The sequence below is a fragment of the Benincasa hispida genome, chromosome 9 (genome assembly GCF_009727055.1).
Source record: "Benincasa hispida cultivar B227 chromosome 9, ASM972705v1, whole genome shotgun sequence".
In the NCBI taxonomy this organism is placed as follows: domain Eukaryota; kingdom Viridiplantae; phylum Streptophyta; class Magnoliopsida; order Cucurbitales; family Cucurbitaceae; genus Benincasa; species Benincasa hispida.
The window spans coordinates 12,856,683-12,872,650 of record NC_052357.1 but is presented as its reverse complement, the minus strand read 5'-3'; the positions used below and the strand labels follow the sequence as shown (position 1 = coordinate 12,872,650).

General features: G+C 34.0%; 1 protein-coding gene across 4 annotated transcripts; it reads left to right on the top strand.

Annotated features, from left to right (window-relative positions):
* Nucleotides 1–7,724: 7,724 nt before the first annotated feature.
* On the top strand, nt 7,725–11,569 carry LOC120087242 (box C/D snoRNA protein 1-like). 4 transcript variants are annotated; one of them, XM_039044169.1, is made up of 6 exons: nt 7,725–7,821; nt 8,504–8,826; nt 8,962–9,169; nt 9,653–9,721; nt 9,942–10,071; nt 10,508–11,569. In XM_039044169.1, the coding sequence occupies exons 2-6, from the start codon at nt 8,592–8,594 to the stop codon at nt 11,120–11,122; spliced, it is 1,257 nt and encodes a 418-aa protein (XP_038900097.1). In that variant the 5' UTR covers nt 7,725–7,821; nt 8,504–8,591; the 3' UTR covers nt 11,123–11,569. The 4 variants fall into 4 exon arrangements, with proteins under 4 accessions (XP_038900097.1, XP_038900098.1, XP_038900096.1 ...); XM_039044170.1 differs by lacking the exon at nt 7,725–7,821 and adding an exon at nt 7,886–7,974; XM_039044168.1 differs by lacking the exon at nt 7,725–7,821 and adding an exon at nt 7,913–8,179.
* Nucleotides 11,570–15,968: the final 4,399 nt, after the last annotated feature.

Here is a 15,968-nt window from a genome sequence, read left to right as displayed (position 1 = left end):
GATGTCCATATTTTCAATTAAAACAAAGCAAAGTTGGCGGATTCTCAAACATCCAAACAACATGCTCACTAAGGTACTACGAGGTAAGTATTTCAACACTGAAAAATGCAAGTTTGGGTAGCAACCTTTCTTATGCTTAGAGAAGTTAAGGGCAAAAATTGTTCGCGAATGCCTTTAGATGGAGAGTGAGGGATGGAAAGCTTATTCAAATCTTTGGTGATTCGTGGATTTCAAGGTAGGGAAGTTGCAAACATGTTTTTGTGTCCCACTCTTTATAGCGACGTGATGTGGCCCTTTTAATTTATGGGTCAGGGCGGTGAAATGAGGAAATGATCTAATTATGTTTTCTCAATGAAGATGTTAGAGCCATCCTCAAATTTTGTTGTCTAGTTGATAGCTCGAAGAGGAAATCATTTGAAATCAAGATAAAAAGGGGGTATTCTGTTAAAAGTGTTTATTATCTAAGAATGAAGTTGGTCAAATATAAAATTTTTAGTTCATCCAATAATTTTTTTCCCAAGAAAATGTGGAAGGCTGTTTGGAAGGTTGAGGCCCTTCAAAAGGCTAAGAAATTTTGCTAGAAATTTTCTCACGATCTTATTTCTACAAAAAAAAAAAAAAAATAATAACCTGGCAAGTAAAGGAATTAAAACTAATTTTATGTGTGTTTTGGGTAGAAATTATCTGGAATTTTCAACTTATATTATGTGGAAATCGCAGGTAATAAAATATATATGGTATTAATTTCTTTCTACTAATTCGACATCGACATCCTCTGTGATGATATGATTCAGTGGAACATCCATGACCATTGGTGTTGGATCTTTGATTGATGTTTATCTTAGGAATTAGTTATGATTGTGCTCATTGTGTGGCAGATCTTGAAGTCTAAAAATAAGTTTCTAGATAATTTTAGTTGATTATGGTAGATTACATGATGCGATTGAAAAGCACATTCAAGAGGAGTCAAATTTTCATGCGAAGTCTAACAGTAGAGGAGTTGTGAGTGTCCATCCCCTTTTACTGCCACCTTCCTCTATCAACTAGCATCCTCCATCGATGAACAATTGGAAGTTGAATAGTGATGTGACATGAAGTCCTGAAAAATAGGTTTGGAGCTTGGGATAGGTGCTTCAAAATCACTTAGGTCGTGCATGTATTGCTGACTTAAAGTACATCCCTAGCGATAACGAGATCAAGGTGCTTAAAGCAATGGCCATACGTGAGGGACTTAACAGATTCGATCCTTTTATGTGGATAATATTTTGATTGTGTTTGATGGTTTGGAAGTTGTAAATCTTCTCAATGACGTTTCCTTCGACCTCTTTGAAATCTCCTTTCTCATTGATGATACTAAGTCCATTACGCTCGAGTTGGGGGCATAAATTTTACTGATGCACGAGGATGTCACAGTGTTTTGGGATTCTCTTTTGCACATAGAGCAATGAAACAACAAGTTTCTTCTCTTCCCCATACTCTTTAACTTGAGTAATTTGTTGTGTTTGTGTCTTGGGATGTAATTTAAGATGCTTTTTGGTGTTGTTGTGTTCCTAAAAAAAAATCTAAACTTGTAATTAAAAAAAGGGGTCAATACAGTACAAGACATTAAGAAAAATATTATTTATAGTTAGGATGATTTTATGATAAATAAATTAACATAAATGAGAAGACAACTGTTCGCACTCTTCTCTAAAATCATATTAGTCATTTTCCTAAATACTTCACCTATTCAAATATATTTCACCTATTCAAATATATTTCATTCATAAGTAATTTTGTTTATGGTTATACAAAGCAATTTCTCTAATTTTCCTAATTTAGTAAAAGTTTCAACTCATTTCTAGCCTACGCCCAATAGATTGAATTGTTGGGAAATATCTCCCACTTCTACGCAAGAATAATTAGAAAAAGAAATTCACTGTATGAAAAATTGTTACAATTCCACAAAAACAATTCTCTCATCGATCCCAATTCTAATTACAAGAGCACTTTCTCAAAGTTTTTTATTACTCACACCTTTTTCCCACTTTCCAACTAGAGAATACAAAAGTAATTTAATTAGAGTTAGTACACTAAACTTAAGGTATTTCTAACTAGGACGACTTGAAACTAGAGGCATAGACTCCTTTTATAGGCTTGGAGCCCATCCCCATTCTTCAATTTAATTGATGTGGGACAAACTGCACTTCTAATATTTTGCCGAAAATCCAACATGAATTGGTTTGGGAAGGCATGTGAAGCGGAATTGAATGCAATTATAAGCCCAAAAATAATTCGACTGTAAATCGATTTCACATCCATCCCTTTTTTTATTAGACAATAAAGAAAGAAAAAAGAAAAAAAGACTTTTTTTTTAATAATTTTGGCGACCAAAAAAAATGTTCTGGAGAAAATTGCCCAAAAGACCCATTTTAAAGGTCCAAAATGCCAAATGACCCATTGATAATATCACGATCACATGAAATTACAATATTGCTCTTGCTTTCTTGTTTTCTTCTTTTTTTCCATGTCCTTTTTCCTCTTCCTTTCTCCCAACTTCTTCAGAGACTTCTTTCATTGCATCTTCTTCTTCGACTTCTTCTCCACTCCGTCTTCTTTTTCTCCGGCACAGTGAGTTCACACGAGCAACCCCGAAGAGAGTGATTGTTGATATCGGGTGCCTGACCAGACTATGTGAGAAAAGGAAGAGTGAGATCGGTGAGAAAAGAAAGAGCGAGACCGACGAGAATGGAAATAAAAATGGGTCTTTTTCACGTGTGAGTGAGAGCAAAAGCAATATTGCTTTTCCACGTGTGCGCGAATATATTTTGGTAATATCACTTTAACTTAAGGTCAGCAAAGGATTATTCGACATTTTTTTTTCAAAAACTAGGGTATTTAGTCATCCATCGGGCGGACCCGAACTCAGTCCCAAACTCAGGTCAAGCGTTGAATGTTCTCATTGGACATCGTCGTTGATTCCCATTTGTTCGTGTTCACTTTAATCTCAATCTCAACCCCCCACTTTTGCCGCAGTTCGCCAAAGATTCCTCTTCTTTGCGACAGATTTGAGCTCCCAACTCGATATTCCTCGCCCTCTACTCTCTACTCTCTCCGATTTCTTTTTCTACATTATTCTTCTTATTGTCTTTCTCGCATTATTCAAGGGTTTTCACTTGGTTGCGAACTGGCTATGGACTACGAGCCCTATGATAATAGCGGTAAGTTAACTCTCACGATGCTTTCTTTTTCAATTATTAGGGGTTTTAAGTGTTTTAATTTCGGATTTTTAGATTGCTGCCTAGTTTTGAGAATTGAGTAATTCTTTATACTTTTCATCCTTCTTCCGAAAAATTCTTAACTACTAGGGATTGCAGCTTGTAGGCTATGGGAAAATTTCACAAAATGAACCAAAATCCAAAAACTTTTCTACCAATGACCTCTTCCTAAAAGCTTTTCTACCATTGACCTTTTGCCCATGTGAAATTCCAAAATTATCCCCCATTTTTAAAAAGCCTTCAGACCGTTTGGTGAACGCGCGTCTCTACAAATACTTTACAATGATAGGGTCTCCTTCCATTTCGTTCATTTCCTGATCATTGAGAGAATACTAACCGATCAGATAGAGAATACTAAACGAGCGTTTATAGAATATTAAGCAAGCATTTAGATATTACTAAGCGATAAGATTGAGATTACTAAGCGATTGTATAGAGAATACTAAGCGATCGTTTAGCTAACTGTTACGCGATCGTGTAGACATCTGTTATACGATCGTTTAGCTAACTGTTATGCGATTGTTTAGATATCTGTTTATGCGATCGTTTAGTTTTTATTATGCAATTGCTTAGTTTTTGTTACACAATCTTTTAGATATCTGTTATGCGATCGTTTAGTTTTTGTTATAAGATCGTTTAGGTTTTGTTATGTGATCGATTAGATTTTGTTATGCGATCACTGTTACGCGGTCGTTTAGATATCTGTTATGCGATCGTTTAGTTTTTGTTATGCAATAATTTAGTTTTTATTATATGATCGTTTAGATTTTGTTATGCCATCGTTTAGATTTTTTTGCCATCGTTTAGATTTTGTTATGCGATCGTTTAGATAAATTTGTACTAAATTTGTAGAATATAATTGGTGTTGTACATTTAACTAAGCAAATAAATATTAAGCGAATAAATAACTAGGAGACCGTTTAGATAGTGCTAAATTTGTACAGTGTAATTGGTGTTGTACATTTAACTAAGCAAATAAATAGCTAAGCGATCGCCCAAGAAAATTACATATTCTTTAGTCTAGATGGGCCAGTTCCAGGTGTTATCAATGTTTGTCTGCATGTTTTCTCGTTATGTCCTCTCTGACCACATCGTGTACACCTATGTATTTGTCGTGGCTCCTCTCCAATTGAAGGTATCCTAACGGTTTGACGTCAACCTACACTTGCTACCTTTTGTAGTGGTAGAATTGGTTCAAAATCTTCAACATATGGTCTTCGAACTCATTCTTGTTTGTGTCTGACTGGGAAGATCGATTTAGCGTAAACAGCAAGCACACACTCAACTGTAAACCATTTTGCACATGATGTTTGAATATTAATGTTTCTCAGGGTCGCTGCAGATATTGCATGGGAGCATGGGATCTCGAGGCAATTAAACTCCATACACGTACATGTTCGTGAACGAGGATCAACCAACCCCCCCTAAATATCCATCGTCCACATTAATTATATGCATATCCACCGGAGAAACACAATATATTCTAGACATCAATTATGATTCCTTAAGAATACTCATTGTGTAATCAATTACAATGTTTGTGCATGTCATTGCATGTGTATGTCGGATATAGAACGAACCTTGTAGCCACTCACAAATATGCTCTAATAGCTTTGTGATTGGTAGTTCTCGTGCATCTATCAACACTCCATTGAGGCATTCTACTATACTTTTCGTCATCTTGTCATACCTATAATTGACTTGATAAACATTTGCCCATTGTTGTAATCCAACCTTCTCAAGATAGGCTGTCACACCAAGATATTTATGGAGCTTAGCCCAATACATCTGAAAGTCAGACACTATAAGCTTTCATCACTAGGTAGAAGTGTGGGATTATATCCTTATTCTTGAATTTGTTAACTAAATTGTTCCAAATATGGTATATACGTAGGGCATGAAATGCATCAGAGAATATACTTGCAACAGCCTTTGCAATTGAGATGTGACGATCCGATATAATCACTAAATTGGGAACTTCTCCTATCGAAGCCTTCAATGAGTCATGAATCGAGTCCATGATGCATCGTTCTCACCATCTACAATACTGAAAGCGGTAGGATATATGTTGTTATTGCCATCGATATACATTGCTATTAACAACATACCTTTGTATTTTTCGTGCAAATGGGTCTCATCAACAATGATTACTGGGCAGATGTAGTTTAGAAAACCCCTGATACACGGATCAAGTGCCATGAAGACGTACTTAAAGTCATGTCCGTCCTCTACTTCAACCTCAAATATCGTACCTGGATTTGCAAGCTTAAGTATTTTTCCATATTCTCTAACAATAGCATATGATCCTTCTGGCGACCCTCGTGCATACACCAATCCGTACTCTCTAGCACAATAATCCCTCCCATAACTTATGTTTACTCCATAATCTTGTCAGATGTCCTCAATTATATTCCTTGGGCAGTAGGTTCGACCAACTTGTTTGTATTTGGACTTGATTAAGTGTCCAATAACCCAACTTTTTATTTGTCGATGATTACCAGTTCTCATTTTAAGAAAAGATGTATGTTCACTGGGATATTTTGTCACTTTGAAGGAATCGCTTTCTTTCATATTTTTTTGCACGGACCCTCCACTTACATTCCTCCACCGAACACCGGATAGTTAGTAAGCTCTTTGTTGACTTTTTTACATGGTAGTCAAAGTTCTTTCTTATTGCAAGCATCGATAATTTAACTAACAAATCATATTTCGAAAAGAAAATTTGACCGACCTTTATATCCTCATCATTCAAACAATCATGAGGTATTGTGATGAGGTCGTCATACAATGGGCCCTCTAATGGTCTAGGTATATCAAAAAATGGTTCAGTTGGAGCGGTGGAATGCATTAGAACTGAAGGCATCATAACTGGTGGAACGGGAATAAATAGGGTTGGAACATGGATGTTAGGTGTTGGAGAAGTTTGTAGTCTTGAAGATTGTCCATATCCATGTTTAGTATCGAATTGTGAAGTACATCTGGGTTCACTGTTTTGACCAAACCAAACTTTACTTTGGTCATCCCCCAAGTTATATGGCTCAAATAGGATCATCAAGTGAAGACATGGTATGAATATATCGTGTCGGAATGGTTGCAAACCCACAATTTTAACTAGTTGAAATGGGTTGATCGGTTGGATTGCAATGCTAGTACATATTGTCCGTGTGTACTTCATGACTTTCGCAAAGTGTAACTGATACAAATAACAGTATCAAGGATGCATCACTGTCTTCTAAAAAGAAGCTAAGATCTTCATCGTCGACTATGTCAATTGTGGGAGCCGGGACCAATAGATTGTAGCAACATTTGATGTTTATATCGAATATATCCGGATCGATATTCAGACATTGGTACATCATACTCACTAATTCACTAACTGTTATATCATTTCTGACTTTCAGACCTTTCATATGACCACCAACATAATTTCTTTCGGACTCATTCCAATCCCCACCAAATCGAACAAAGATGCGAAGTAGTATCATTGATCTATAATGGGGTAAACAAATCATTGATAAGTGAACGATCATTTATACATTACTATGCGATCATGTATAAATTACTATGCGATCGTTTATGCATTACTATGCGGTCATGTATAAATTACTATGCAATCGTTTATACATTACTATACGATCGTTTACTATGCGATCGTATATAAATTACTACACGATCGTTTATAATTTACTATACGATCGTGTAGTAATTTATACACGGCCGTCTAGTAATTTATGAACGATCGTTTATATTGTAATGAATGATCGTGTATAAATTACTACACAATCGTTTATAATTTACTATACGATCGTATTGTAATTTATGAACGATCATGTAGTAATTTATACATGATCGCACAATAAACGATCGCATAGTAATGTATAAACAATTGCATTGTAATTTATACACGATTGCATAGTAATGTGTAAATATTTATAAACGATCGTATTGTAATTCAATGCTAAACGACACTTATTATGAAAGTGATCTAAGACAAGAAATCGTACATTGAATGAAGAGCTGAAGAAATCGTTGAAGGAAGAAGAAATGTGGACTGAATCTGACATGAAAACGATCAATAAAGATGTTGGGCTGAACTATGAAAGAAAGCTACAAAAGAACAATGAGAGAATTTCGTAGGGAGTTCGACAGAAAGTGAATACTGAGAGTGACGTTTCATTCTCTTCAATGCTATTGGAAGAATATTAGTTGAGAATAATTTTTTTGGTGGAATGTTGGTGTTGTATTGAATGCACATTGAATGAATGGATAAAGAAATCGTTGAAGGAAGAGAAATGTGGTGTGGTCGGAAGGCTTTTTAAAAATTGGGGGTAATTTTGGAATTTCTCATGGGCAAAGGAAGAGGTCATTGATAGAAAAGTTTTTTGTCTTGGATCATTTTGTGAAATTTTTCCTTCTTACCTTCAGGATGTGTCAGATATAAAAATTTGGACCTTTTTGTATTTATGAACTTAACCACACAATTATTGCTATACCTATCCAGAATGTGGCAAGCTGTTGAAATTGAAATGTAGTTCTGAGTTATCTTTAGTTGTATTTTCTTAAGGTATTTGGTTTTTTTTTTTCTTTTTCTCCAAATCTCTACTCTTTATATCACCTCAAATCTGTTCTTGAATAAATAGGCAGGAAATACTTTATTTTCTCATTATATGTGACTTCTCAACCATGAGTCTTGACGAGCTGGTTTAGAGCACAGCAAGTATGAAAATGGTTGTAGACTGTAGTTGTTTGGATAATTGGCTATTTGGTTTTTGAGCATTTAAAAATATCCGTGAAGGAAGAGAACTAGTTTATCAGTTTTTATTCAATTTACGCAGTTCATGTCTAAGCTATTGCCGCACTTGCACACATGTTAACGATTCTCCTTTGAATGCAAGACTTAAGACTGACCTGCCTTTTTGAAGGTATCCAGTACTTCCTTAGCCTCAATCAAAACGCTTTTAACCTGTTTACATTAGGAAGGAGCTAGTATTATTTCTTGATTCTTGATCTATGGTTTAGTCTTGTAAGTTTTTTTTTTGTTTCAGGAAGACAATGAGTTCACTTGTCCCAGGCATAATTCTTTTATATTGTACTATTTCCTCAAATATTTTGGGCTGATTATTATATTTGCAATTGCCATTTTTTCCTGTATCGTAACCCAACTCAAAAGTTTGGGTTTTCAATTGTATCGGCCCACGCTTGAAAACGAAGTTTTGATTTTGAAGCAATAAATTGCAATTGTGCAGATGAAACTATATAAAGCAGATTCAAATTACGTAACCTAGTTTTCGTCGCCGGTGAAATTCTGAACCGGCGCTCGCTCTGTTGTCCAAGATGGCCGAAGGAGATGCAACTGCAACAGCTTCCACAAGCTCCAACCGCCAAGAATCATCACTCTGCCAAGAGTGTAAATCGAACCCATCTAAGTACAAGTGCCCCGCTTGCTCTATCCGTTCTTGTAGCCTCAATTGCGTCAATGCCCACAAGCGCCGTAGTGGCTGTACTGGCAAGAGGAAGCAGACCCAATTCGTCCCGCTTTCTCAGTTCAATGATAGTATCCTTCTCTCTGGTACTTGAAATCCCTCCCCGAATTCATCTCACTGGTTTTGAATGATTCAATTAATACTGACTTTGGTTAAGAATTTCTGTGTTGTGTTTTTGCATCTCTAATAATGGAATATGGTGGTTGTTTTATGATGTGTAGATTATAATTTGCTGGAGGAAGTGAAGAGGATGGCTGAATCAGCTCAAAGACACAGAAAAAAATTGTGCCCTTATACTCATGCTTACTTTCGGTTACCATTTCACCTTAAAAGTTTGCGCACTGCTGCTTCAAGCAGGAGAACAAAAATCATGTTTCTCCCCACAGGAATGACGAAAAGGGAGAACAATCAAACTCGATATGACAAGAGGTTATCTTCCCCTTACTTATCTATCCATGTGCTACCTTGAAAGCTGTATCATCATACATTAAATAATGTGGTTGGTTGATTCTTAATAATCTCAAAGATTAACTAGCAGAATTTGAGATGTTTTTGTCCAAAAAAGAGATGTTGGTTTGTTATTTCATTTGAAACTTTCCAGACTATTGATCAAGATGTTCATTTTACTGAGTTGAACATTCTAGTTTTGGAGGGGGAAAAAGAAAGTGATAGAGAAGAGCGGACCCCCTTCCCCTAAATTCTTGGATAACTGGTAACGTGGTTTCTTAAATATTTCTATGTCATTTTAGTAATTGTTGTTTGTTTTAGGATTGGAAGTGGTGGGATGTAGGGTTAGGCTAATGATCACTCATTAGGCACCTAGTTTGTTTTCTGGGAAGCAATTATACTTAAGTTTTTCCTTTTTGTTTTTCTTAAACTGTTCTTTGATAAATGAAGTTTCTTTGTTTACAGGGAAAAAACAATCTTCTGGACAATGGAATGGCGGTTCAACTCTGCAGATATTGTTTTAGTTGACCATGGGTAAGTTTTCTTCCCCACGCCACTGGTAGGATGATGGTTTGTGTGTATGTGTGCGTGTCTATATATATATATATATATATANGTCTATATATATATATATATATATATATATATATATATATATATTATTTTGGTCCTTTCTTCTATGTTCAAGGCAATTGATCGTTTCTTTGGGTCTGACTGGTGACATGCTTTAAAAATGTTTTCCTTTTATTTGCAGGGTTAACGAGAACTCAAAGCTTTCTACCATTCTTGAAAACCATCTACAACCAAGTCCATGGAAAAATCAACTTGAAAAGTTTTGCGAGCAGCTGGATAGCCTCAAATTTTTTGTCCGTACATACCCCAAGGTTATAGCTCCAATTACTTTGGGTTGTTTCTCAAGTATATCATAGCTAGTGCATTGCTCCATCCAATGATGCTTAATTGTTTTTATCGGTCATGCACCTGAGGATATATGGTGCACTTCTATGCGACAGTCAGCTTGTCATTTGCCTATAATTATTTTGTTATTACTAGGTAGAGATCCATGTAGATTGTTGTGTTATATAAAGGAGCTAATTACTAGTATTGATATGAAAGAAAAGGTAATGCAAGTCATTCTAGGAGTAGTGTGCATATTTGAGCTTTGAATTTGAGTGATTTTGTCAATTCACTTAATAAGGTATTTCTTAAAGTTAAAGACAGATTGCATCATAGCAAATTTGCTTGAAAATTGAAATAATTTAATTTCCAAGGGCTTCTTTAACTTGCTTTATTTATTTATCATGTTTCATATGTATATAGGGAGCTACGTCGCCTTTTCGTGAGCTGGACTCGAGGTTGCCCATAAGACAGCTGTTTTCCAATTTGGTTTTTGTGGAATACCCTGTTATATATGTTTTTCTACCCTCTCAAACTCCTAACTTTGAAGTAGTTAAAACTGCCAATCCAATGAGTCGTAATCCAGAAGGTACAAATGCCGGAAAAAATAATCTTGCTAGTCATGAAGGCGTTTCCTTCAGGGTGGAAGAAATAGAAGATGATGACAACTCTTGGAATCCTCAGGTTCTTGATCTGATGCAAGTATCAACTTTAAGCCCACGTTGTGAAGTCGACCCCCAAAACCTGCATAATGCAACACATACTTACTCTATAGATTTGATGGGGAAGCAGGAATTTGGGAATAGCCCCAATTCAAGCTCCCAGGCCAAGGAGCTAGGGGTTGTGAAAGAATTCGAGTTTGATTTTGAGCAAGATCTGATAGATGCATACTCGAATATCATGGCACAAATCAATCCAGATGATTTTCTTGATTGGGAAGGAGACTTTTCCAAGGGAGTGGAAATGGAAGGAAGTGGTGAACTTCTTGGGGACGCGTTCACGGTTGAAGAACTGGAGGAAGGAGAGATCATGGAATAGTGATTAGCATTTCCAGGAAGAGTTTTTCAAGGTAATGATCCATCTGCAGGAACCAATTTTTGCTTGAAGCAGAGCTTCCGGTTCCTACTACGCTACAAGCAAATCTTGATACCATTTTACTTCATTGATTTGCCCATCTCTGCAAGCAAGAACCTGCATTTTAACCCATGCTAGATAGATTGGAACATTATGGTATAGTCTGTTAGCTCAATCTTGTTCCTGTTTACACTTTTTGCTAGTCTTGCTTTAATTTATTATATCAATGAGTTGTATGAGAACATGTATCTCATAGAATTTTATACCTCAATTTGTTTAACTTTATTTCTCACAAAGTTGATAATCAAAATAGGAATATGATTTATAGGAGAAAAAACTGGAGAATGCTTAAGCGGGGGATTTCAAATACCTCAAATAATTGGAGAGTTATTGCATCTTCTTAGCCTTTAATCTTCTATATAAAGTTTCATTTTTCCTGTTCCTATCTTCATTTGATAAATACATTTTCAGTTCTGTAGCTCTTTCATATCAGTATCTATCATCAAGGAACTAAAGTTCTCTCAACATGTCGCCTAAGAAGTAAAACAATTTCTTCTTCCAAATGTGCATCCCTGTCAAAATTTGAAATTGTAGCCCACTCCAACGTACAAATATCTAATCAAAATTTAATTAGTTGAGACATTAGTAATCTCTTATTTGAAAAATAAAATATTGATAATAGATTGTTTTCAACTCCAAAGTTCGTGTAAAGTCTATGAGTGGTGTAATTTTTTTGTTTTTTTTTTTTCGAGTCGTTGTTGGGGAGAAGGATTCAAGTGCACCGGCGCCGGTGAAGAAAACCGGCATTGACACTTGAGCTAGGGAGGAGGAAGGGAGAGAGTAAGGGAGGGTGGGGGAGATTATTATTATTATGCCGTCAACGTAGAGTTAATGACCGTTTGACAAAATTGCTAAGGGGGACTCAAATCTTTTTTAAATATTGGAGATATGATTGTTTAATTTTGAAACCTACGTGGATTAATTTGACATCAATCTTAAATTTTAGAGATAAAATGTATTTTATTCTTTATTATTTTGCTCATTAAGTCATTGGGATTAACTCCAACACTTAGAAAAGGTCTAAATGATGTGTCAAGACTTTAAAATATATATATATATTCTTTTAGTCGTGGAACTTTAAAATTGTTTTTAAAAAATTACATACAGAAATTATCATCGTAATCATGTAAATGAAAATTGACAAGACAATTCAATTAGTATCTGAAAATTGGAAGAGATGCTTAATATCACTAAAACAGTATTTAGGTGAATTTGTGTGAATTGATTTAACTAAGTTTTATGACTAATATTGTAGATATCAATTGTTAAAAGAAGTTGAAGTTCAAAACCCATTTAGGCCATAAAACAAATGGCCCAACAACTTTCATAATCTGTGTTTACATATTTTTCATCCCCTAAAATCATGTATTATCTGAAGATTCAAACTTAAATCGATGATGCAAAATCTTGATCCTCATCAATTCAACAATCGACTATAGGTCACGATCGCAAACAAAGTATTTTTTGTGGTGACTCTAGGTCGAATAGATTCATAATTGGAATGGAAGGATTACTAGATAAGATGTATTGTTTAATGTGAGAGATTTGAAATTATGTTCTTCGTCAACAACTATTCTATGAATGATTCACTCTTCACCATTTGTAAGGATTGAAAAACTAACAGGAATTGGTATATTTTATTACAAGGTATATATATGGTACAAAGTATTTACATAGTTCAATGCTTAAAGTTTGAGTTTTGAAATTAATTGTTCTCACTCTTAAATTTTGATTAGTTAAAATCAACTTCCTACTTCTTTCTTTTTATCAAATTTAATAACATTTCTTCTATTAAAATCTTGAACTAAAAAAGTTAAGAAAATTAGAGTTAGTGTACATATATCAATACCTTCATTGTTTACTATTTTTTATTTAACAAATATAACATATGTTTGAAGACTTGGTGCTTTGAGTATTTTTTTTTTTTTTCATATGGGATTATACAGTATTTAGATGAGATTTTTTTTATAGGATTAAACAAAAATAAAATAACCTAGTTTTTAAACATGGCAGTGGCAGTGTGTGTTTGTCTTTGTTATGAAAAAGAAGAATCGGATGATTTTATTATAAATATTATGATAATAAATGCTCATCAGATGCTCATGATTAGTGTCTATTAACCATGTGTCATGTCCTCATTTCTCAAAATGTTATCCATGTGTCTCAACATCACACACTATTAGTGTCCATGTAATCCGTGGCATTTGGTGGGTTTTGAAAGATACATATTCGGCAAAATCCAAAAAGATAATGGAGAGAAATCCATCATTGTTATTTTATTTACTTTTGTTATTTATTCATATCATATATTATATATTATGTTTAATTTATTTTAATATTTATTTATTTTATTATTATATTATATATTTTTTAATATTATATTTTATTGGTATCTGTGTTCTCGTTGTGCTCCTCAAGTTCACAACACGTTATTAGCATGAGGTTTTCCTCACAAAAGGTAGGTCCTAAAGGTATGTTGGTTTTTCCTCTTCGTTATAATTAATAAATGTAATGTTGTTTTACATATTTGATATATATTAAATTTCTATTATAAATATAATATTTTGGAATAGTTTTATTATGAAAAATATTACCAAATTAGAATTTGTAAGATTTAATATTAATAGTAATATTATTTGTTATTAATGTTTGATGCCAAAATACATTTGGATGCCATAAAAATGTGATCATTAGAAAACAAATTTTCTTCCTAAAGCTCATTGTAAATGGATGCATTTGAGACTCCAAAATTTTAAATCAATATGTTGGAGTTTCTACATTTCGGATATACTCATGCAGTAGCAATATCAAGAGAAAGATTTTAAATAGTATTCCGAACTAATTTCATGTCTTCTCATGGTCGAACGAAATAACGAGTTATTAATGAAAAATTATGGATCTCGAAAACTAGAACAACACCATTCCCTGAAGTGAATGTTGTAAATGTTAATAATCATGGTCGAGGTCATGGTTGCAGTCGAGGTCGTGACCGTGACAGAGGAAGACATAATTATCATTTTCGTGGTGGCCGTTCTAATCATTCAAATTTCAAAAGAACCACACAAAATGATGATCACAAAGGAAAAACTCCACAAAATAAGAATTCAAAAAGTGTTGAAAATAAATGCTTTCGATGCAGAATGACTAGGCATTGATCATGTACTTGTTGTACGTCAAAACACTTAGTTGACCTCTATCAAGCTTCCCTGAAGGAAAAAGAGAAAAATGTGGAAGCAAATTTTGCATAACAGGATAATGACATATTTAACTCAACCCATATGACAAATTTGGATGTGACAGACTTCTTTGAATCTCCTAAAGAGAAAATCATAGAATTGACATAACATCAAATATTTCCCTTGACTTTGAAAATATCTAGATTTAATGTTGTTTTTTTTATTCATCTCCATGTTTTTTCTTCTCTTAATAGATGTTAACTTTTATATATTTCAAATGTTGTTCTTCTTATTGTAATTATTTTCTTTTAATGAAGAAACCTGGATCATTTTCATATGTTGGGTGACTAAAAAATGAGTAAAGAAAATCTATGTCTATCAGACAGTGCAACTACACATACAATACTTACAAGTAGAAAATATTTTCCAAACTGAAAATGTTGGAAGTAAAAATCAATATGATATTAGGTTCTGCAAACTTGATTGAAGGTTTTGGAAAAGCAGATATTATTTTGTCTAGAGGAACAAAATTTACAATTAACAATGCATCGTTCTCTAGTCAATTAAAGATAAATCTACTTAGTTTTAAAGATATAGGTTGCAATGGTTATCATATTGAGACTGATAGAAAGAATAATATGGAGTATCTTTATATCATAGCTACTGTCTCATATGAAAAACGTATACTGGAAGAGTTGTTTGCTTTATCTTTTGGATTATATTATACTCATATACGAGTAATTGAAACTATGCAACAATGAACCTGAAGTTCATGAATCTAGACATATTTACAATTTGACATGATAAATAAGGTCATCCAGGGTCTATAATGATAGGAAGAATTATTGAAAATTCAAGAGCCTGAAGATTCTTCAATCTAATGAATTATCATGTGATGTTTGCTCTCAAGGAAAATTAATAATTAGACCAGTATCAACTAAAGTGTGGATTGAATCATCTACATTTTTAGAAAGAATTCATGGTGATATATGTGAACCTATTAACCCACCAAATGGACTATTTAGATATTTTATGGTATTAATAGACGCATCTAGCATATGGTCACACGTGTACTTATTCTCAAGTCAAAATCTTGCATTTGCAATAATTAAGTTAAAAGCAAAATTTTCTGATTATACAATTAAGACTATTCGTCTTGATAATACTGGTGAATTTACATCCCAAGCTTTTGATAATTATTGTGTGCCAAATGGAATAAGTGTTGAATATCATGTAGCTCACGTTCATAAATAAAATGGTTTAGCAAAATCATTCATAATACGTCTACAGTTAATTGCTAGCACATTGCTTATAAAAGCTAAGCTTTCTACATCTGTATACGGACATGTTATTGAAGGAAATCGACACTCGAGATTTTCATGTGCAGTGGAACAAGATTATTCCAAATTACAATCATGAATCAATAAATCATTTACAGTCGACTTCAAACAAACGGTTATACAAAAAATTCCATAAATTATAGCATGAAAGTCTCAAAAGCACAAAAGGCAAACGGTACAAACATGTGTATATGCGTCTCTACACTCTGTTGCGTGATCGGTCGAACAACAGCG